At 34.1% G+C, this 25,510-nt stretch overlaps 1 protein-coding gene across 1 annotated transcript in view; it reads left to right on the top strand.

The window, feature by feature from the left end:
• Positions 1–25,510, top strand: part of LOC118193386 (uncharacterized) — a 41,900-nt gene that overhangs the window by 10,313 nt on the left and 6,077 nt on the right. The window contains exons 4-8 of the mRNA XM_035364464.2: positions 7,515–7,818; positions 14,323–14,409; positions 20,684–20,774; positions 20,950–21,071; positions 24,376–24,539. Coding sequence (XP_035220355.1) covers positions 7,515–7,818; positions 14,323–14,409; positions 20,684–20,774; positions 20,950–21,071; positions 24,376–24,539 — 768 coding nt within the window. The remainder of the gene's footprint in view (positions 1–7,514; positions 7,819–14,322; positions 14,410–20,683; positions 20,775–20,949; positions 21,072–24,375; positions 24,540–25,510) is intronic.

Raw genomic sequence — 25,510 nt, 5'->3', positions numbered from 1 at the left:
CTCCTCGTACATGTCTACCGGAACTTCGGAGAGCATTGCTTTTTGAGTGATGTAATATCCCCCAAGATCAGATCGATAATTTGATATTCAGCATGCCTAAGCGTTGTATGGACTGCATTGCATCGTCTGGGAGACATACAATGTATTAACAATCATACCAACCATGTAATATTGGTTTTTTGTAAATAGGCGTTTTTTTTTTTGTTTTTTTTTTTAATTTGTTCCAGGGAGAAAAAATCGCTAATTTTTTTAATAATATCAAACATATAGCATCTTTTTTTGCTTTTTACCTTTTGTTTAATAAATAAGCTTTACAAATAAGTCAAATTTGTTTTGCTCTCCTTTGCCTGATTTTGCATTTTCCTTAATTTATGGACATGAGTGTACTATCAAGTATAATATTTATTGTTGAAGTTTTATGGTCGGCCTTCAAGAAGCGCGTTCTTTTTAGTCACGTTAATTTTACCTTGAAAATATACAAAAGTGAAATATTTATGTTTAAACATTGAGACGAACTTTCACTAGTATATTAATTATGAAGTTATAGCAATGAATGTGTAATGTTCTAACAACCGATTCTGCTCAGAGAAAACTCAGAAAATGCTTGACAAGTAAGTATATAATTACTTAGTGTAATATCATTGAGACTATCTTATTTTTAATAATTCAGCTACAATATGTTATTAATAATTAATGGCATAGAAAAGTCTTAATTTTTTCCCCAATGGCGGGCACTTGTCTATAACGGCATTTGCCACTACTAAGGCCAGAAGTGGTCGCCATTTTATTGTGGAGGCACCTAATAGGCGGCCACCGTTATCTCCTGTGAAAGGACAGACAATTTTACATCCACGCCTTCTCCGAGATTCGACCCCGGGCCTTTCGGTATCGCAATCAGGCTTCCCTAACCACTGTATATCAAGTATACTTGGGTCGGAAGCCAACTCAGTGTCCCCTAACCACTATAATGTCTGAGCGGCAGGTCTGTTGTAATTTGAACATTCTGCTTAGTTAGAAATCATACATTTATACTGATTAGGAACTTTTCTTCAGCTACTATTTTACGAAGACGGTCTATATTTTTTGCAGTGTTATTTTTGCAGTGTGTATCGTCTACAAGTGTCATCCCAAAAGAGTATTATAGTTGAGATTGTGTACATATTTAGTATGATTTTTATATGATGAAACTCTGTGCAGTTCAAACAATAGTATATTTCTGGCCTCAGTTTTTTAAACTTATGCTCAAGAGCCTTTGCAAGCGCACACCGGTGGCGTCGCATAGCCTACGGACCATCTTGGCAGCTTTTTCTCTTTGCTACATCGGAGATGCTTAACCGTGATTTCTATCATAAAGATCAAAGGCTTAGGCCTATTTATGCAGCAAGCCCACTACACCCCGTTTAGGCATTCAAGCAAAAGATAGAAATGATACCATAAAAGTAAGGTGATAGAAACTACCTGCTTTTAGTTTTTCTCTATCTGTTGGTTTTACATCATTTAGAACTTATCCAGAAGGTATACTCCTTCTCGGAGCAACTTACTGTCAAATATAAAATACGCTAAAAGACAATAAAATTTAACCTTTTATCGTAATTTAATTTTTGTAAAAAATTAAGAACATTTTGAAACAAAATATATTAAGTTCTCTTAAAGTTTCAATGTTATTTTATGAAAAAGAAAACTTGTGGATACTTTTCTACTACCAGGACTGGATTCAGAAATAGGCATGCATAGTCTACACGTACTTACGCATGTATGTGTGTGTTCATATACACATACACACATACATACGTGTGTTTCTGAATCAGAATCTGACAGCAGAAAAGTACCAAATGTTTTAATTTTATAAAAGACAGAATTTATTACAAAGCTCAAACTTTAAAATTTTATGAGTCTGAAACTTAGTTTAAATGAGTTTGGTTGAATGAAAGCAATCTGGACAAGATTATCGAAAGCCTTGAATCTTTGTCATTGTTTCGCTGTGTGCTGCTCAACAGAATTCTCTTGACCTACGATAGTCCGATGTAAATTAATTTTTGAGTCTCTGTGTGTGTTTAACTCTTCCGGTAAAAGTTTACAGTAGAGTGTCCTCTGATATTTTTGGCGGACACCAAGAATGGCGCCAAACAGCAATGTTTCCAAGATGGCTGCCACTCAAAACAATGACGAAAATGTTACAAAAATAACAAAAGTACTCACCTCGTGTGGTTTTGACTATGTCTCATCGTTATCTTCGGATGACTGCTGCAAGTATACACAGTCCAGTCACATTAATGTGACCACCACGTACTTTCCATGTCAGAGTTAAATAACCAATCACAGAAGGCAGGTGGCAGCACAGTGCAGTTGAGCGTATATAAAGGGTGTGTGAGGGCTTCGGAAAACATTTCAATCGTTGGCGTAATGCAGAAACGAAGCGATTTATCCGACTTCCAAAAGGGCATGATCATTGGCTTTCGGGCCAAGGGTGGAAGCATTTCCGAAACGGCTGAGTTTGTGAACTGTTCGCGTGCCGCCGTGGTAAAAGTGTACCGTGCATGGCAAAATGGGACTGTCCAAAATCAGCGACGTGGCAAATGTGGTGCACCACAGGCCATAGATGACAGAGGCGAACGACGGTTGCGGAGATGCGTTCGGGCAGATAGACGGGCTACCGTTGAGCAACTGACCACCAAAATGAACCAAGGGGCTACCAAAAGTGTCTCCCAAAGTACTATTCAGCGAACATTGCTGCGTCTGGGCCTCCGAAGCAGACGCCGGGTTCGTGCACCTATGCTGACTGCTGTTCATCGACGGCGAAGGCTAGAATTTGCACGCCAGTACAGCAGCTGGACGTCCACTGAGTGGCGACAGGTTGCGTTTTCGGATGAATCGCGTTTTATGCTCCATCGGACAGATGGACGTTGGCGTATAAGGCGTGAAACCTCTGAAAGGAACCACCCTGCAACCATTGCCGGAACGGTCCAAGCTGGAGGCGGGAGCATTATGGTCTGGGAAATGTTTTCCTGGCATTCTCTAGGTTCACTGATCATTGTGGAAGGCACAATGGATCAATACAAGTACGCATCTGTCCTTGCGGACCATGTTCACCCCTACATGCGCATTGTTTTTCCTCAGGATGATGGCATCTTCCAGCAGGACAATGCGAGGTGCCATACAGCTGCCAGTGTACGTGCGTGGTTCGAAGAGCACCAGGATGAGTTTACCGTCCTCCCCTGGCCAGCAAACTCACCTGACTTAAACCCAATCGAGCATCTGTGGGACCATCTCGATCGAGTTGTTCGCGCCATGGATCCTCAACCGCGTAATCTAGCGCAGCTGGCCACGGCATTAGAGTCGACATGGCTCAACATCCCAGAGAACACCTTCAGGGACCTATGTGACTCTCTTCCTGCACGTCTCGCAGCAGTCCGCTCTGCGAAAGGTGGTTATTCTGGCTTTTGACAGATGGTCACATTAATGTGACTGGACTGTGTATAATACAAATCATGCAATCCCGAAATTGATATTTCTTCTCCTGATCCCAGTATTGGTGATGCCATACAAACTCTGCAAAGTAGGAATACAAAATATCTTTCGCCGACTGCTGAAGACCTCGTTTGCGAAACTTGAGCTTAATGTGTCTCCACATGCCCCCGATGGAGTTGGTATGAGCGCCAGTTTCGAGCACCTTTACCTTTCTCGCGACAGACCCACTCATAACCAACCATCCGATTGATCTTTAAGCTTGACCAGACGCACATCTTTCGTTGACTTCAAGACAAACTTGACATTCATAAGCAGAACTAATTAAACCTTCATTCATACACCAATCAGTTATAACTTTCTTACCTTTACACTCTAAATCATGAAAAAGAAAAGAGTATTTATCTTGCTAGACATACTTCGTGGAAGCGACGGGGCAACGCTTAATTAGAACAGCCAACAAACGAAAACCAAAGTTCAATTAACGGCAATTAAAATTCCTATAATTCAAAATATGTGACTTTAATATGCGAATTACGTAGCCCTCGATTACTAAACTAAAAGTGCTGCTGAAAATTTCTATGAACAAACCTAATACTACTATAAAAGTAGACAAAGATAACACACGACATCTTTATTCTCATAAAAAGTAAAATGGAAAAAAAAAAAAAATTAATAGAATGTTACTGTATTTCCCTCATCATAAATTTAGAAAAGGTTATGTAATATTTACTATGCATTTTTAATAAAGAACGTGGATGATAGGCAATTATTTATAAACTGATTGCTATGTAAAATAGTTAATGTGCATGCTCTCTTGCTTATTTTAAATTTTATAAGATCATTTAAAAAAATCGGTACTTTTCTATTTTACCAGCGCAAGCGATAAAGTCGCCAAAAATGGTACAACCGATGGCAAACGGAATTTCTTCGCTGGTAACCTTTCACGCCTCATTTTCAAAACAAGTCGCAGCCATTTCTTATCAGATTGATTGTTTCTTTCAATACATAGAATTACATAGAAATAAGTGTTAGTTAGTGTGTCAATTACATAGAATTTTTACCAGATAGTTCAATTTTATGCCCTAAGGCCATTCGCGGTAATTAAAATGCAATCATACCGCTCACCCGAAGGCGAAAATATAGAAAAGGCAAAGTCAAGGGTTAAATTTATCAATTCTAATGAGAATGCACTAGCGAAATAAAACAGAGAGGTTTCACTAAATTTTGAGTAAGGTATTCGTACGAATTGAAATAATTCTTGCATTTAAACTTGTATTCCAAATTAAGATTTAACTCGAAATTAATGTAGATAATTACTGAATGAATTATATTTTTATAGCGTAGTTTACATGAGATGACATCACTTGGGTTCACGTGATATGAAACGGCAAATCAGTATGTTGTACCATGAAAGTATAGTAAATTCTTAAATTAATGTCTTTTTACAAATTTATTGTCTTTATTTATAATCTTTTTACAAAATTTTAAACGATATTATTTATGCCTTCAAAATAAAAATTTCTTAGAACTAACATTTGTTAACATTCTTTATGTATATACTGTGTGTTGTAGCCAATAAAGTCTGCTTGGCGAGATTTGCGCCAAGCAGACTTTGAAACGGGAAAGTACCAAAAATTTCTTTGGCGGGCCGGACTGATAGTGCGGACTCATAATGCCCAAAATTTATATCATTTAAAGAATAGAATTATCTAATCGTTGCCACATGTTCTATTCAAATACTATAATAAAGCTAGAACTATGTATAAAAGAAATTAAGCAAACAAAACCAAAAAGAAACAGTTTTTCACAGACGATTGAGTATTTCTCATTTAATTAATTCAGTTCTCACTTCGCGAGAAGGCAAAAATAAACTCAAAATATCTATATTAAAAATTACGAAGTAAATTTCAAACACTTATTTCCTCAAAAAATTCCAGAAAGAATTAAGCATGATTTAATTGGCAATAATAAATGAATGCGTTATCTTTGTTGTTGCGAAGCTAAGTTTCTCTAGATTGGCAACAAATCCACTAGTCTCCTGTTTCAAATGTAAACATCAATGGCCGCCATTAAAAACAGGCTTAGCGGCAATTAAACAACTTTAAAATTGCTGATAATTCTAAAAATATTGCACACAGATTTACTAAAGGCATAAAATCCTTAACCGGAAGATAAAAACAACATAATTCAATCATTTTAAAGAAAAAAATGTACAATTTACAAATATATAAGAGTAAAGAAACTGAGATCTTTGAGCCGGGTAACAGAGTGGATATATATATAAATATATTTATATACGTTTGGTGCGGCCGATTGCAACCAAAATACGAGGTGCACATCTACATGTTATAGCAGTCCTATATACAAAATTTCAACGTTCTGAGGCTACTCGTTTTTGAGTTATGCGAGATACGTACGCACGCACGTACGTACATACGTTGGTACAGACGCCACGAAAAATTCTCTTCAGAAGTAAGTTTAAAGCAGTTTTATAATTTTTTTTTGAAGGAAAAGCGTATTTTATTCTGTCCTTACGTACAGATATCACGCAAAAACATCGTTAAATTGCATTCGATAGCGGTCAAAATGGATATTTTCGTTGAAATATGCTGCCTGAAACTTTTCGCGATTACAATACTTCCTTTTTACTTCGTACAAGGAAGTAAAAAGGCTAAACAATACTGAATGGAAGCATTAGAGTAAATAACTATTTTAGATCATTATTATAATTTATATAAAAACTGCTAAACATAACTGAATGGATGCCTGCATCGTTATTTCGCTACCGAGTTATCGCTAAAGCATAATTTCATCTCGTTGATTGTTCAAACATAATTTTCTATAATGAATAATGCTTTTCCTTTGAAAAAATTCTCGGTAAATTGCAGAATCGCCCACTTATTTGTCTGCCGCGTTTTACAAGGGTTAAAAACAATTGGAATTTTGTAAATTTTCTTTTACTTTTTAAGTGAAAATAGGTCGATGTGTACATACATAAAGTTAAGGGTGTGCGCAGTGCCATTTTTGTGCAATTCTGGGATTTTTTTTAAGTGAAAATAGGTTGCCGTGTACATAGATACCGAGTATGTGCAATTCTTAAAAACGCGTCAAGCAGTGGGTGATTCTGCCACTTTAACCAAAATTCTATTGCAGACGTTTCATCATGGGCAATTCCCAAATTGTTAAATCCATATGATATCAAAAAAGGATTTAAAATCAAAAAAGGATTTAAAAACTAAACTAGTATTTCTACGGCGTCTTAAGAAATATAGAACTATATAAACTTTCGCAATCTGAAATCAGCGCGTACGCTAGATTTGGCGCGCTGTTAAATGGACGCGTTTGCTAGATTTGGCGCTTTTGCGCATACATTTTCGGTGCAATTTTTTTACAGTCCTCAAAACGGAATAGTACCGAATTTTCTATATTAACTATTTTCAGTTTCAATTCAAAATCTAAAATAACAGGCAGCAACGACAGCAAGGTTAATATTTTCTGAAGTCTTCGCTGTGAAGGATTTTTCAGTCTTTTTCTTTGAGAATACATGCAAGTTACTGAAATTTTGAATTCTTGATCTTGTAGATTTTTTTATTTTTTCGAAGATTATCGAGCTATTCAAAACGGTTGCTTGTTTTCCATTCTGGTCATTAGCGGCCTGATTTTGAATGAATAATTTCACGATTTTACTTCTACATGAGTAGTTTATTCCGCAGGTATACGACCCAAGTATCTAACTTTGTAACAAGAACATTTTAATTTATAACTAAAAATGCACATAAAGTTTTATCTATTGATGTTTTTGGATAAAATTATTTTAGTAATTTTAGATCTTCTTTGATACGTCCACGTTTATTGAATCATTCATTACCCTGGTATAAATCAGCAATTAAGAAGTAAATTCTCAAGCACGTGCAATATGTACAACAGGGTATTAATGATAAATAAACAACGTTGTAATTTTGAATTTATACTGTTCCTTACACTCAAATTAAATTTAATTTAAGAAACGCATTCAGGAATCATAAAATTCAATTCTATATTTTCAGAGAAATTATTCAGCAAACAGAAGAAGTCTCAAACAAAGCACAGAATCCAGTAGATTTGCAAGACGGGAAAGAAGAAAAAACTGTCAATATTGATGGTGAGAACAACGATATTGAAACTAACAATGTTGAAAAAAATATCGAAGATAAGGGAAGTGCTCCCGACTCAGAACCTGACGATGAAAAAATTATTTTTCAACCTGCTGCTGAAGCAGAAGAAATTGCTGATGATAAGGAAAAGAATAATTTTGAAGACCTGAACGCGAAAAATGATGAAACCGCCATCGATGAAAAAGAAGACTTTAAGGTATAATTTTAAGCCATAAAAATTTCCTATACAGTCAAAAAGTCGTTAATTCGGACACCCATAATCCGGAATGATCTATAATCCGGACCTCAAAGCTAAAAACTTTCTGCGCATGCGCCGCGTTGACACATGCGCATAGGCGTTTACGCGTGTGCGTAAGACCTTCACGACTGCGCATACGCAGAATACGTTTTCGCGTGCGCGTTTTATGTATAACGGACGGTATAAGCTAAAATTATCTAATTATCTATTTCAGTTAATGTTCATGATTGCGTTGTTCCTTAATCTTCGAGTTGGATCCGGCTTATTATTTTTTGCAGACTGTAAGAGCAATTTTATAAAAGTAAACTTGAACTTTCGATTATGTCAAATAGAATTTCCGATGCTGGAGCTCCCAAAGGATCTACAAAACGAAAGTATGTTTCGATGTCCATCAAACAAAAAGTGGAATTGCTGCAAAAAATAGATAAAGACATGAAGAAGGTGACAGAGAGATTAGTGAAAACGAAGAAATTTCGATTGACAAGTTAGTCGGTATTCTCGGCACGGCAATTACGGGACTTGAACAGCGGAACTTTGTAACTGAACAAGAAATTATTTCTGTTTATAGAATTAAAGAGAAAGTATTGTCACATAAAACGAAGCAACTTAAACAACTTACATTGAAAGAAATGTTTAATAAAGTAAACAAATAAATATTAAGCTTTTTCTTTTTCTTTTTTTTTTTCTTTTTTTCTTTTTTTTTTTTTTTTCTTTTTTCTTTTCTTTTTTTTTTTTGTGTGTGTGTGTGTGTAAATTTTGATACCCTTTAGATCATAATTGTTCTTTATTTCATAAATTACGGTTTCATATTTTTAATTTTAGAATTTCTGCATGCCATCTTACGAGATTTAAACTGATGATCTATAATCCGGAAAAATCGATAATCCGGAATCGCCGAAGTCCCGACGAGTCCGGATTAAGGACTTTTGACTGTATTTTAACATTCTAATTGTAATTTCTCTCTATTATGATTATAGCTTTATAATTTTAAATGTACAGAAAACTGCGACACTAACGATTTTCATTTCTGGAATTTTCTTTCAGCAAAATTTTGGTTTGGCAAGAAAGTAATTTCGGTTTACACAAATAGATAGCATTATGCTCTTTTTATTATCCATCTGTCAATCGTATACTTTTTTTCTTTTAAAATTTGGCAGCTGATACTTTTAGATTACTATAAAAACGAATTCCAATTTTTGTTTGCATGTGTTATTTTACGGCCAATTTTAACATGGGGTGCAAAAATAAACATTTTCTACAAATTTTGTTATTTTATCTTTATAAAGGCAAGAAACTGGCTGAGGCTGACAAAGAGATATGTGAAGTTTACGTGTTTATTGCTTAACGGAACGCATGTGTCAGAATTGGTTTAAAAAATTTCGTTCTGGACATTTTTGACCTGAAGATGGTCATCGTTCTGGCCCACCTTCTTAAAGTTGGCGATGACAAAATTAAGGCCATAATTGAATTGAACCGTCATACAACTGTGCGAGAGATTTCAAAAAGGTTAAATGTATGGTACGCAACAACTGAAAATCACATAAAATATTTTGGACTCATTAAGAAACTCGACATTTGGGTTCCGCATGAATTGAAAGAAACTCATTTAACACAATGAATCAATATTTGCGATAAGCATTTCTAACGCAATGCAATTGACTCTTTCTTGAAACTAATTATAACTGGTGAAGAAAAATGGATTGTCTACAATAACATTAATTAAAAGCCATCATGTTCCAAACATGATGAATCAGTATAAATCATATCGAAATTTAAATTGCATTAGAAAAATATCATGCTGTCAATTTGCTGGGATCAAAAAGGTGTTGTCCAGTTTGAGCTGCTTCTAAGCAATCAAACGATCAACTCAGATGTTTACTGCCAACCACGTATGAAATAGGAGGAAGCTATCAAAGCGTAAAGGTCAGAAATGGCAATATATATATAAGATAAAAAATATGTAAATCAAAATTATAATCTAAACTAACCGTAACCCTTTAATACTCCCTCGTTGTTCTAAAGATCATAATAACTTCTCTGGATTGTGTTATTTCTAGATTATTCCATCTTGCATGGCCTGCGCAACGCTGATGACGTAACTGAAACTTTTCTAACCTAAACCAAAACCTTTCCCTTAACAGATTGGCTATATTGAATAAAGACGCAGTTAGCTTGCAGGAATCCATTTCATTTCACTGTGCTTTGTCGTTCTGCTAACTACGCTGTTTTTTATAATGTGATACTCTGTATAAAATTGCGTTGTGAGTAATGTGCTCATGATCATGTGTAATGAAAAATACGGTTTCGATAATTAGTTCGTGTCTGGCAATAAAGATTACGCTCAGTTCGGCTACGTCTGTCTCTCTCCTTCCAGTGTCATGTTTCTAATTATGCACCAGTCTCTCCTAGTTTTTATTACATATATCTATATATAAAAGTAGCAAGACAACATGAATTAGAGAGACCTTAGTGGCAGAGCTTAATTTCTAAAATTAGAAGTGCCGGAGCCCTATGGAAGACTAAATAAATAAATAAAATGACTATTAAACTCATTAATAATTTTAAAATTAAATAGTTAATTATTCTCAAATTAATTAATAGCTATTTAATTAATGTTTATAAATCGCTATTTAATCAATAATTATTATATAATTAATTAATTATAATTTAATTGATAATTATTAAATAATTAATTAAATATTATTTATTGAAATAATTAAAGATTAAAGTAATTAAATAATTAAAATTAAATAAAATGTAAAGAGATAAATTAAAATCTAATAAGTGATTTTTAATAAAATTATATTGCTAAAATAAAGTTTTCGAGATAAAAATTTCTACTGAAATTATTATTCAGTTACGTAAAAGAAGTGCCGCAGTCTTCTTATTCAGGGCTCCGGTGCGCTTCGGCTAGAATTATGATTTATTACAAAAACTAAGAAGCACCGGAGCCGGTGGGTTCCGGCCTAATTTAAGCTCTGATCGTAGGGGGGGGGGAATGTTCTTTTATCATCACAAAATTAAACATCCTTAAAGTATAGCTGATGAAAAGTCAGATAATGCTAAATACAGGGCGAAACAGAATGAGGGCGTGAGGGTATGAGAGGGTGGAAACCAAAAATGAGGGGAAACTTGGTGAGAGAGAACGTTTTCTTTGACAGCGGCTCTCTGCTGATATAATTATAGCTATCAAGCAGATGTATGTCAGGGGTAAAATGAGTCCTGGATCTAACTTCTAAGGATGAATGTAAAGTTGCTGGTTACGCTTTTCGCCCCCCGCCAATTGGTTATATTAGTGGATACTGTAAGGAAGACGATGTACAGGACGTGCTTGAGCAGTTTATCTCAGTATTTCCCTCTTACTGTCACTTAACGCACATTTAAGAACACAAATTTTCCTTCCTGTGAGGATAACTAACTGTAACCATCGATAACAATACACTAGATACGATGGCATGCCGAGAAATTTAGGCGTTCCTAAACAAACTCCAGCAAATTTATTACCTTCTTAAAGGGAAAAGTTTCCGCATGTGAGTGAGAGGACTTTACTCGAACGTCTCATGTTCTCATAAGTTCGTATTTCTAGGGAAACAGAGTATTGCAAGGTCTGCTTATTGTTAAACTAAAATGTTACGAATTCTAAATTTTTTCAGTTGAAATTGTAGTTCAGCTTTATAAAAAGAAGTACCGGAGCTCATCTTATCTAGGACTCAGGTGCGCTCTCGCTAAAATTGTAATTTATTTTGAAAATTAAGAAGTACCAAGTACCGGAGCCGGGCTCCGTTGGGCTCCCGCGCAATTTAAGCACTGCTTAGTGGTTAAGGAACTATAGAGTGAAATGTATTTTTTTGCATAAGCTTTTGAACGTTACTCTTACTTCTAATATATATATATATATATAATGTTGTATCATCGTAAATTCACTTATTTCAGAAACAAGTTTTTCTAATACTTGCGCAATAGCTGCAAAGTAAGATAAAAATAATTTATTTACTAAAGAAATATTGATTATATTATCTCCTAATATAAATTTAGTAGAAGTATCAAAAGAGAATGAACCCATATGTAGGAAGTTTAGTTTCGAAAATTGTGTTTTAAAGTAACTTGAATGTAAATTATTAAAAATGTTTTACGGGGACTTGAATTAAATCAGGAATAACAAAATTTCAAACTTTGAAAAATAAATTAAATTAAAAGCAAGTAATTATCGCTATTGATCGAAAATTAGTTGATTTTTTCAAGGGGAACAAACCAACTCCCGTTCAATGAGCATTAATCAATAAATACGAAGGTGTTTCGTCTTTTACTCAAGTGAAAATGGTTATGCTAAACTGGCAAAATAAGTTAGGCCAAATAGTTCCGTGAAGTGATGGGATTTAGAACCAAAGTAGAGTACCAAAGAACTCATTCTGAATTAAGCATTTTCGCTAATACAAATTCTGAGTGAAAAGCAATTTATGTAGTAAAATTTATAAATTACTTGAGTAAATGTCCCCCGACACCTTCGCTTTTATGCTTGTTAATTGAAAACTATTTGTATAAAAATTCAACAGTGGGAATCTTAATTGGAATTATGAAATAAAACTCAAAGTAATTGAAATAAACATTAGATAATTAAGAAACATAATGCTATCTTTGCAAAAACAAATCAAATAATAAAAATTGAAAAAATATATATTAATATATAAATTAATATATAAATTAGAAATTATTAATATATAAATCTAGAAATAATAATTAATTTAAAATTATTAATATATTAATCTTATTATATATTAATAAAAAATTATTAATATATAAATCTAGGAATAATAATTAATTTAAAATTGGGTGTTAACAGTCTAACAAAAAGAACATACATCAAAATCGAAACGAAAACGAAACAGCTGCTCAGTAAAATAACATAACAAAAATGATAAACCAAATAGTTGAAAATTCTTCGGCCATTTTCAAAGAGCAGCCGAAGAATTTTCAAAAGAGCTACATTTCTGAATTATATCTGGATGATTATAAAGTAAATACCAAGTAAAAAATTAATTAAAATAATTAAAAATAATAATGTAAATCTAGTAAAATAATAGTACAGATACAGGAGCAATCAAATAAAGTGTTAAAAAAATTAATAAATCATCAAGGTACAATCTGCTCCGATGTGATTCCTAAAAAATAATATTTTTAGAATGACCAGTATAAAATAAGAATTTTTGAAACTAGAAGCCAGAAAAACCATTGGACAAATTAAAATCAATCGGCAACAATTATTTATTCAAATATTTATTTAGCCTATAGAGACCTTAGGTCACTTTTGGAAGCAGGCAAGATGAAAAATTAGCAACGCCTTCGCCGGGAATTGAACCACGGACCTCTGGATTAGCGGCCTAACGTGCAGAACCACTAAACCCCGAAGGCACGCTAGGAAGGCGGGAGAAATATCTTATAAGCCCATTGCTTTTAATCTCCCCAATGGTTTTCCTCGTTATTTCTGGTTATTAATTTCGAGAATTCTTGTTTTACACTGTTTATTTTTAAAGTATTATTTGTTATATTAGAGCAAATCGTATCTTGATGCCATATATTAATATAAAAATGTTTAGTTGACGTAAATTATTATTTTTAATTAATTAATTTTTTATCTGGCACTTACATTTTAATTATTTCTTTAATTTATAATCATCCAGATATAATTCAGAAAAGCTGCTATGTTGAAAATTCTTCGGCTGCTCCTTAAAAAAGACCAAAGAATTTTTAACTATTTGCCTTATTATTTTCATTACCTTATTTTATTGTGTTGTAACATTGTCTATTTTTAGATTTCATAAAATGTACGTGACGTTCAAGATTGTTTAGAGAATTATCACCAATTCTTTTAAAACACTACAAAGCCTGGAGAAGGGTGTATTATTAATTTAAATTAACCCTTTTAACTTAAATTAACCTTTTTATATTAAATAAACCCTTTGTTAACTTAAATAAAGTTTAACAGTCCGCACCAATTCAAGAACAACTCAACGCCGCAGAATTATAATTCCCAGAGAGTCAAAGCTATTGTAGTGGCCTTCAAGACAGAACATGCTCTGATTTCACACTCCAAGAACTTCCGTTTAAATGCTTCTTTCCTTTTGCCTAATCTGAATATCATGCGTGCTGGAAATTTGCATTTTGGCAAGGAAATTAAATCAGATGGTACCTTAACTTAAAATAATAGGTTAGAAAATTAAATGATAAGAGTTGTTTTATTTTTGTTTCAATTTTGATGCTTGTTCTTGTTACACTGCTGACCCCCTATTTCGTTTTGACTTATTTATTAATTATTTAATTAATTTCACAGCATACTGCTCGATATTAATAATTTGTAATCTTAGTTTTGAAATTTCTAAACTCTTGTTTCTATACAGTTATTCTCATTTATCTTTTACTTCTTTAGAGAAATTTTCTGATAATCTTCATTTTTATTTATCTTAGCTTGTCCTTAAACGTCCTCCTACCTCATTTATAAAATCGAAGTGTCTGGTGAAAGATGTTGTCAAATTTATCGAAGAAATGAAAAATGTATGTATAAAATTCTTTTTAATTATTTTCGAATCCATAAAGGAATTTTATAAATAACTGTGAAATTAAATTTATTTAATAATTTGTGAAGCCATTAATTCAACATTTTCTGTGTTGATACAAAACTTAGTAGTTAATAAGTTCATTAGAATATCTTTTTGTGCTTATATATCTGTACTATGCTGCCATTACATAATTGCTAACAATAAAATAGTATAATACAGGGTGTTTCATAAATCATGGGACAAACTTGGAGGGGTGGTGGAACGTACTAAAACATGCATTTTTTATAGGAATGTAGGGTCTAAAGTGACTGGTTAAGGCAGGAACGCAAAAAAAATGACACGAGAGGAAAATGTGTTTATGTACAAAAATAACGCAAAGTGCTTCTTTGTAGCAATATAGTATTCACAATAAATGTTCAAAATTGCGACCACCAGCAGTAATACATGTTTGGTAACTTCGCAGAAGGGATTGACAAACATTTTGAAAAACGACAAGCATTTCGCGCACGCTTGCAGCCGCAATGGATAGTCGTGCAACGAGGACTTCCAGTGAGTCAACGGGAGTCTCATAAATGATGCTTTTCCAGATGGCCCCATAAAAAAATCCAAGCAGGATAAACCTGGCGAACGGGGGTGGCCATCGAAAGGGTCCACCACGGCCAATCCATCGGCCCGGAAATGTCTCATCCAAGTAATTGCAGACCCGCACATGGTTATGGGCTGGTGCACCATCATGCTGGAACAACATGCGATCACGAACGATAGCTGGAACATCCTGCAGCAAATCGGTAGCACCTCTTGCAGAAAAATATGATAACATAAGCCATTTGTACGTGCAGGTAAGAGGTATGGGCCTATGAGGTAGTCGCTAACAATACCCGCCCACACATTCAAGGAGAAGCGGGTTTGGAATGCATGTGGACGCGTGCCGTGTGGATTATGAGTTACCCACACGTGCATGTTGTGGCTACTAATACCGTCCTGTGAAAACGTTGCCTCGTCCGTGAATAGTACATCCGATGAGAAATCCGCCTGCGCCACACATTGCTGCAAGAACCAATGACAGAAAGGAACTCGAAGAGGGTAATCTGTCTCTTGCAAGGCTTGGACTTTCTTCAAATGGTATGGGTGCAAACCATTTTCATGCAATACTCTCCAAACGGTGGAATGACTTAGCTACAGACGACGTGCAATAGCTCTTGTACTTGTCTAAAGTGATTCATGCACAATGTTCAAGATGGATTCTTTTAATGGGAGGTTGTCATGCACTTCTTCCAATCCTAGTGTCAGAGGTGGTTTCAAATGGCCCGTTTTCACACAGAGACCGATGCAACATCTCGAACATTGTGTGCTTCAGCATACGCCTGTTCGGAAACCGTTCCTGGTACAACCAGGAACCTGGTACAACCAACGCTGCTCTGCCGTTCCCATTAGCAGCACCATACATGAGATGCATGTCAGCTTTTTTCCTATGTGTAAACTCACCCATCACGCTCGACATCAGAGTTGCGAATGATCCTCTGATGCATCGTCCAGCTCACTACCGCCCTCTACCGCTGCATTGCCAGCCAATCACAGCTGTAGTTCCTATTACTGTTAGTGTTCCCTTTTTTGAACATTTATTGTGAATACTGTATTGCTGCAAAGAAGCACTCTGCGTTGATTTTGTACATAAACACATTTTCCTCTCGTGTAGTTTTTTTTTTTTTTTTTTTTTTTTTTCGTTCCTGCCTTAACCCGTCACTTTAGACCCTACATTCCTATACAAAAAATGCATGTTTTAGTATGCTCCACCACCTCTCCAAGTTTGTTCCATGATCTATGAAACATCCTGTATAAAAAATCTAAACCACTTTTTAATCGAGAATTAAAAGAGTAATGTTTAATGTAAACAAAATCTTGTTCTTAAGAGTTAAATACCTGCAATAAGATGACTTTGGGAAAATCCAAGAATTATATATGTATACGAAAGAAATACAGCTTCGACTTTATATGTTAGGCTACATTCAAGGCCGCGCCAGAGCCAGTGCAAACGCGCCGAACGGTAAAACTTTCAAAACTAAGAAAGAAACCGGGCAGCAGAATTTAAAACTCGGCAGATTTTGCTCCAGGCGATAGATAGTCTAGCGTCGAGCCTGGCAACTTTTATATCTAATATGAACAGAAATGTTAAATGAGAATTACTTTTAGGCAAATATTTTTGTGTAAAATAATTTTTTAATACTGAGCGACACGCGTTTCAATATGTAAACAAACAGTCTTAAAATGAATGCATATATAAAATAAAATGAAATATAATTTCATTTTATAAAAGAACACGGTAAAGAAATGAATGCCAAAACAAAGTACTGAGAGCCTCACTTAAAAATAGCCCGCTATAAATATCTGTGCTACGCTCTTTGTAGTAGGTCGTAACATGGCTAACGATAAGACAATATCTATTGTTGGTCATAGTTTATTTTCTGTCTTCTGACTGCCCACGTGTTCGAAGACTTGAAGTCACCAAAAGCCACCCAGGCGGTATAGTGGTTAGGGAAGCCTGACTGCCCAGAAGGGCCCGGGTTCGAATCCCAGAGAAGGCATGGATGTAAAATTGTCTGTCCCTTCATAGGAGGTAACGGTGACCGCCTATTAGGAAATTATATTGTAGGTGCCTCTACAATAAAATGGCCACCACTTCTGGCCTTAGTAGTGGCCAATGCCGTTATAGGTAAGTGCCCGCCATTGGAAAAAAAAAAGTCGCCAAATAAAACACTGTTCCTGCTTTATTTTGCCTATCTATTCACTCGTTCTGTGAACATTGCACCATAAAGATAGTATCTATCTCATCATATTAACGCCGGAATTGATATACTGTTTCAGGAAGTGCCATGTATTGTAGCATTAAACTTTTAAGACAGAAATATTAGATTGTTGCTAAGAAGCGCAGATGAGAGTGGTATGACAGACGCGGCCTTTCATAAAGGGAACGGCACCTATATGCAAGATGACCATCGTTCGCAAAGGAACAAGGATGATCCAATAATAAGACACAAAGATGCCAGGACTCTTTTGAAGTTTATACTATGAAGAATGTAACCTTCATCAGCTTTCTATGACGCCCATGTGAAGATATAAGTTAATAATAACTAACTTTACTAAATATGTTGGCATCTTTTTGCAAGTTAATCATTGTTCATCAAGACATAATAAGTGCCCTTCACCTTTATGAAGTACAGTTTACAACATGCCTTCATCGTGCAGCCTTCATCAGGATGTCAGGACGACCATGTATAGATCTTCACGGTCATTTTTTTTTTAAATTTTAATTTTCTTTTTTTAAATCATATAGAGATTACAGTATATTTTAAATTTTCTAATAACTTCTTTTAAATAACATTTTGATCTGTAAATGGGCTGAATACTTGAAGCTAACTCAACATGTAATAAAATGTAATAAAATTCACAAATCAAATACTAAATAATGATAATAGTATTGTAATACCACATTTTTAATCCTTTGCATTCGAACAGAGACTCTCATTATCCATTGATTGTATTACAAATACTCAAAAGGTGATTGAAAGATAACATTAGAAATTCTTCTACTGACACGATAACCAAGGATGGAATATCGCTTTCCTCAAACCTCTATCATTTTGCTTCTCATTTGGCCAGAGTAGAAACTCTGGCTGTCTGGCAATTTTAATAAAATATCTATTGGTACAAACCAAACGTAAGCCAAGACGAAGCTTGGGCCTTTCTTTGACTCGTTTTCCTGTTTTTTTGCTGTTAGAATCCATCTGATCAATAAGTGGTTGAAAACCTTACTTTTGTGTAAAGATAAAGCAATCCAGGATCCAAATTTCATTTCTTTGGTCCACTTTCCAAATTGTTTCTAAGAAAGCAGTTTGATTTTTTATTCCTTGGACTTAGAGATAGTGGAAGCTTTAATAGGATAACCTATTAAACTACCGAGTTGTAAACCCAAACCTTGAAGACCTATTCTTCATATTATAAATCCTCTGGAGACAGGAACACAGCTATGCGTAGTTTGGGAATTAACTGTCCTTAAGACGTTAAGTTGTTCTGTCCCAGTCTGTAAAGCACACACCAACCTGCCGCGACAGACGACATCAATAAGATCATCGGCAGCCACTGCAAGATCCCAGTGTAGAGAAAATCTTTATGTGCATGATGTTAAATGTACCACCAAGACCTGCTCATGCCATTCACACTAGAAAGCCACCCACATTTCGATGGCAGATTCTTTCGCCGCCCCTTTACGGGCTGAGTTAGACCGTCAGAGGGGGGAAGCCGCTACATACCCCGGGCTGAGGGTTTGATCGTTTTACACTTATTTAGCATGCATGAACAACATTGGAACTGTTCTTTCACACCTGATCACCACTCGGGTGATGTTACAAATTAACTTATCTTTTGTTATTCGATTTCAAATCGCTGATAGCTTTTAATTAAATTCAAACCTGAAATAAAATAATCTGAGTGCAGTTCCAAGAACAGGGGAAAGGAAAATTTATCTTTTCTTATATTATTAGCTATTTCTTATATTATTAGCTAGTGATTATTGTGAATTTATTTTAAAGGTCGTAAGGATTATGTTAATTTTATTAACAGTTAAATTTTAAGTTCCTTTCCTGTCAAATTCTTAACTTCAACTTACTACTTCCGGCTAGAACGTAGTTTTGGAATTTTTCTGAATATTTAATGAGGAGGAGCGGTATTTAAACCGCGAAGTTACTCGCAGAATTAGAGAGAATCAGAGTTTCTGATTTGCGCGCGTCTGCCTTTTGGCTACTCTCTCTCTCAAAGCTGTTATTACGTTCGGCCGTACTCAGGCCCTTGATAAGCTTCGTAGTCAAATAGAGTTAAGGGGCCAACTCGATTAGAATCTTGATAGCTTCGGCTACATTTCTTTAGTTAATCTTAGTTTTAGTTTAATTCTTAGTCTCTTAAGTTCAAGCCCAAGTGTCGGCTTTTATTGTACAATCGAAGACGGAGTTTTGTTAAATCTTATTGGAATAATAAAGGGTTAGTTACCTTTCCATCTTGTTGTTTCTTGTCACACGAACTTAAGCGATTATTCGCTAACTAGTTCTTAAGATTCGTCTCTTTCTACATTAACTGAGAATTACACTAGTGAAAATCTTACAAAGTTAATAACCAAACTGAAGTCTCAATGTCTTCTTCCATTCGCCCTTGAGTTGCAGCAGTACATTTCGCAGCATAATCAGGATTCACAACATAATCAGGAATTTTAACTATTAGAATATTAAAATTAACTTAATAAGGACACAAATGAGAGGAATACGATCCGATCCGATCCACCTGGTCTATAAATAAACCTTTTGCCCTCCTTTCTACTCCTCCGTGGTGTAACGGCAGTATACTCGGAGCATATTCGAGAGGTCCATGCTCGAATACCGGCGGGGGGGGCATTGCACAATTTTCATCGTCTCCTGTTCCAAAATAGTAACCTAACGACTCTACAGTGGGCCCCGAATTAAAAGGTGATGGATAGCAACTCTTCATCGCTAGGATTTGGCGATTGGGTCCCCTAATCCCCAGTCGCCTTTTAAACATGGAGGTGGGAAGTAAGACCTTACCTCCATGCTTTTAAAGGGGGGTATATAAGGGATATGGGATATGAGGGACGCAGCCGGACCCTCCTGGCAGACTTTACGTCGCCCTATGGCCTTTTTGCGGACTGCGCCAGAGCAAGCTAGAAACAACACCTTCAAACAGACATAAAGAACATAGCTAAAAAACAAGATTAAAATTAAAATCCCTACTGCATTAAAATTAAAATCCTTACTGCATGATTAATCTTCTCCATCATTTTATTTTCGCCTTACTTTCTGCATGCCTTCGTGGTGTAGCGGTAGCACACTAGGCGCATATTCGAGAGGTCCAGGTATGAGTCCCGGGCGAGGGCATTGTATATTTTTCACGTTTCCCGCTTCAAAATAACCCAATGATTCTACAAATTACTAATTAATACTTTTGTCTTAAACTGGTGCGGTTCTAATTAATGTTAATCATAAATAGGACTATAAAGATTGAAAATCTACCTATTTTGCTTACACTACCTTCATACGATACAACTGCCGTTTACAGCGTTTAAAGAGGTTATGAATATTTATGAATATGTCTCGTAATCCTTCCGATCCAGTTTCTTATATCTTAGTTTTCAAACACACTTGTTGATAATTAAAATCCTAGAAATGGGTGATAAATTATCTATATATCTTTGTACTTTACTTTCCTAGAAAATATCAGCTGAAGATCTCGACATGCGCGTAATTCCAAGCAATTCAGCTTGCCGATTTGAATTACCAATTGATATGACAAGGCTGAAAGGTAAAACTAGATTTATAATTCTGTAAAAGGAAATAAAATAGAATTTAGTTTTTATTAAATAATGTATTTTGTATAATACACCATACATTACTTTGTAAAAATATATAGTAATGCATTTTGTACAATATTTTGCGCATAAATTTGTATTCATATAAATTTTTTTAAACTATTACAGAAGAGAATCCTCTGTCATATCTCACTAAATACTGTTATGCCACCGAAACTCGAAAAGCAGTTTACGCTCAGAAGTATGAAAAGTATATAAAAAAAAAGCACAAAGAGTTCCTGACAGTACTGGTAATTGAATTACTTTTAAGAATTAACTTCTAACACAAAATATCAGACTTCATTTAAGTTAAATGAATTTCGACTAATTTGGGTTCTGAGTAAACAACATCGGCAGTATCCAAACAATACGTTATAACAGAAACTGTCTCACAACCACATTTACGTTACCACATTACTGATTATTTCATATGGTTATTTTTCTTAATAATTCAGTATAAAATAAATGTAAAATTTCTCAAGGATAAATTGCTAATCATTATGGTTAAACTAAATTAATCATTATGGTCTCTAGAACATTCTTTAAATTTTCCTCCTGTTAAAATTATTAAAAAGTCTCCAACTGATAAACTGATCTTTTTTAAGATTTCAGTTAAAGACTTTAATTCCAATCCTTTCTTCGCAAAAGTTATTTTAAAACCATTTTCTCATACATTTTCTTTTTTGTTTTCCTTTTCATTTTCTGTTTCGTTCAGCATGCGTCGCCATAATCCCATTTTGCTTCTTTATTCGAAGTAAAGGAAGTATTATAATCGCGAAAATTTTCAGGTATCATATTTCAACGAAAATATCCATTTTGACCGCTTTCGAATCCATTTAGACGACTTTTGTACACGACAACTGTACGCACGGACAGAATAAAGGACTATTTTCCCCAAAACGGATTGTAAAATGGATTCAGGAAGGATTTTTTGTGACATCTGTACGTACGTATGTACGCATCTAGCATAACTCAAAAAAGGTTAGCTGTAGAACGTCGAAATTTTGTTTATGGACTGCTATAATATGTAACTGCGCATCTCCCTTGTTTCAATTGGCTGCACCAAATATATTTATACATATACATACATACACCTCTGCTTTTGTATTATAATATATTAATAAATTATGTCATTGAATTATGTAGTACATATACATACATACACCTCTGCTTTTGTATTATAATATATTAATAAATTATGTCATTGAATTATGTTGTTCTATGTTACGGTTAAGGTTTTTAAGCCTTTAGTTAATCTGCATGCAATAGTTGTAGAGTTATCAACAATTTAAAAGTGGCACAAGGACCAACGAGGTCACCATTTGTTTACGTTTGAAACTCTTAGTCGAATAGTGAATTTAGTTGGTTCACCAACATAAATGTCTTTTTGCCCAGTGAGACTGTTAACTTTCAGTTTTGTACACTGAAAATTTTGAATTCCTGTCTGTTGTCGGAATTACTTATTTTAGCTTAGAAACTTTGTTTTTAATTGTAAAAACTGTTTTTAACTGTTTTTAACTATGTTTGGAATTGTAGGTTTTTCTGTATTTTAAAATTTTTAATAATGAAGGTGTTTTGAATTTTATGCATTTTTGCCTTGCTGCGAAGTGAGAACTGAATTAATTGAATGAGAAATATATCTAGTGAAATTCGAGGAAATGAGTTTAAATATGAAGTGCAGCGAAAACTGTGTATAACGTAATTGGCCGTGCAAGAAAGTCATGTGTAGTCCACATAAGATTTATTTATTTAATTTTTATTTATTTATTTATTTTGTTAGATCGACGAAATGGTCAGCTCATAATACATAATCTTGAACTGAAATATCTGCAGCATTGTCTACAGAAATATACATAAAATCTTTTTCTAAAATCAACACATATCTAAGATTGAATTTTGTGTACTTTTAACATTTCTTTTATAGTCTACAATCAAAAGTACAAGACAATATATTTAACAAAAGTCATTTTTGTGAAATTAAGTAAACTGGGTGAAGTTTATAACAACTATAAAACTTTAAAAAATTTTGAATCACTTTAAGTAACAGTCTCTTTCTCACAGCAACATTTTTGCTTCTATCCTTCCCACCAATAGACTATTAAAATTATAATTCAAATTAATCTAATGATGAACTGAATATGCATCTATCAAATGAAATTATACAACTTCATCATTTGAATGGGTTTTGAATTTCAACGGTTTTAGAAAACAAGTTTCTATCATATTTCAGCTAAGGTTTTTTACTTCCTTGTACGAAGTAAAAAGGAAGTATTGTAATCGCGAAAAGCTTCAGGCAGCATATTTCAACGAAAATATCCACTTTGACCGCTTTCGAATGCAATTTAACGATGTTTTTGCGTGATGTACGTAAGGACAGAATAAGACTCTTTTCCTCCAAAAAAACTAAAAAACTGCTTTAAAATGAATTCTGAAGAGAATTTTTCGTGGCGTCTGTATGAACGTATGTATGTACGTGCGTACGTACGTATCTCGCATAACGCAAAAACGAGTAGCCTCAGAACGTTGAAATTTTGTATATAAGACTACTATAACATGTAGATGTTCATCTCGTATTTTGGTTTCAATCGGCCGCGCCAAACGTATATAAATATATTTAAAAATATATCCACTCTGTTACCCGGCTCAGTGATCTCAGTTTCTTTACTCTTATATGTTTGTAAATTGTACATTTTTTGCTTTAAAAATGATTGAATTATGTTGTTTTTATCTTCCGGTTAAGAATTTTATTCCTTTAGTAAATCTCTATGCAATAGTTTAGAATTATCAACAATTTTTAAATTGTTTAAGTGCCACTGAGCCTAATTTGATGGCGGCCATTGCTCTTGTTTACATTTGACAGAGCTGAGTAGCGGATTTGTTGCCAATCTAGAGAAACTTAGCTTCGCAACAACAAAGATAACGCCTTCATTTATTATTTAAATCATGCTTAATCCTTTCTGGAATTTTTTCGAGGAAATAAGCGTTTAAGATTTACTTCCTAATTTTTAATACAGATATTTTGAGTTTTTATGTATTTTTGCCTTGTCGCGAAGTGAAAACTGAATTAATTGAATGAGAAATACTCAATCGTCTGTGAAAAACTGTTTCTTTTCTTTTTTTTTTTTTTTTCTTTTTTTTTTTTTTCTTTGCTTAATTTCTTTTATACATCGTTCTAGCTTTATTATAGTATTTGAATAGAACATGTGGCAACGATTAGATAATTCTTTAAATGATATGAATTTTGTGCATTCTGAGTTATAATATGAACGAAATATAATACTGTTAAGTAAACCTAGCGCCAGAGTGTCGCTATGGTAAACAAATAGAGTGAATTTTAAAGAATGCATTTATTCTATTGTGGTTTATGCGCTGTCGACGAAGTAGGCTTAATTCAATCGAATAAGTTTAAATGAAATGCAAGAAAAAGTGCGTATAATTTAATATTCCGTACAAGGAAGTCATGTGGTGTACACATCAGATTTTTTTAATTTATGTGCATAATATTTAATTAAAGAAGACAAGAAGTGCTTTTATATTACTTTTCTTTTCCCAAAGGATTTGGGAGAAATATATGAAAGTGTGTTCAGTGAGGCATATTTGAAAGACGAAATACTTCACTTGCGCAGATTGTTAAATTTGGATTCCTATATTAAACTTGATATGGATATGTTCATTAAATGCTCTTGTTTGATGGAAAGAATTATTTTGAAAAGTCAAAAGTAAGTAAATTATTTGTTTACATCTTAATATCCTTTTAAAATAAAGTTTATATATATACATATATATATATGGATCAATGTTTTTTACAATGATGTAAGTAGAAATGCTTATGTAATTTCTTAACACCAGAAACATTTTTATAAACAATATTTTATTTTTAGTCACGTCTAAATGCAACCATTTCGCTCTTCTATTTTTGTACGGCCCTTGAATATGTTAATAGACTTTTATATCAAATACCTCGTCAATTTTTGCAGCATGGACTAAAATCTTTTGTGTCTTATTTTTTATAAGGAGTATAAAATTTTCCTAAACAGAAGTATAGGGAAGGAAGGAAAGTATAAAAAATTAGATTTCAAAAAGCATTTTTAACAAAACTGATGTTTTTAAATTTAAAAACACCAAAAAAAAATGCATGAATATTTTAAACATTTTTGTAAAATTTAAAACATTTTTGTAACTAGTCTATATGTCTAGAGTTGGGAAGATAAAGGAAAATAAAGGAGTTTTTTGAAAGTGGTTTGTGAGTGATAATTTGATCTGTCTGAAGCTTTGCTAGAATTTTATAGGAAGATTTTTAAACATTTAAAACATGCAGACCTTTCTGTAGTCTGTTATTTTAAAATAGGGATTTCAAGGCCGTTTCCAGCACCATCCCCTTAATCAACCCCCATGTGAACGTAACTCATGTCGTCATCATCGCACAGCATTTGTTTTTTCCACTTCATTTGAGAATAAGCCTACCTGAGTCCTATCGGCCTATAAACTTGTTGTCGTCACTCAGCAAGATCATGGAAGCTGTGTTACTTATTAGGATCAACCAGCACCTTGAGTAGAATGACATCATAATTCCATACCAATTTGGCTTTCGAAGTAAACATTCTACAGTGAACCAGTTATATCGTGTTGTTAAATTCCTCAGTGAAGGACTGCAGCAGAAGAAAGTCACTGGAGGTCTATTTCTAGATAT

The sequence above is a fragment of the Stegodyphus dumicola genome, chromosome 3 (assembly GCF_044657685.1).
Source record: "Stegodyphus dumicola isolate Sdum_Otavi_A_Nest chromosome 3, ASM4465768v1".
Taxonomy (NCBI): Eukaryota; Metazoa; Arthropoda; class Arachnida; order Araneae; family Eresidae; genus Stegodyphus; species Stegodyphus dumicola.
Note: the sequence above shows the minus strand (reverse complement) of the source record. Positions and strands in the feature narration are given on the sequence as shown.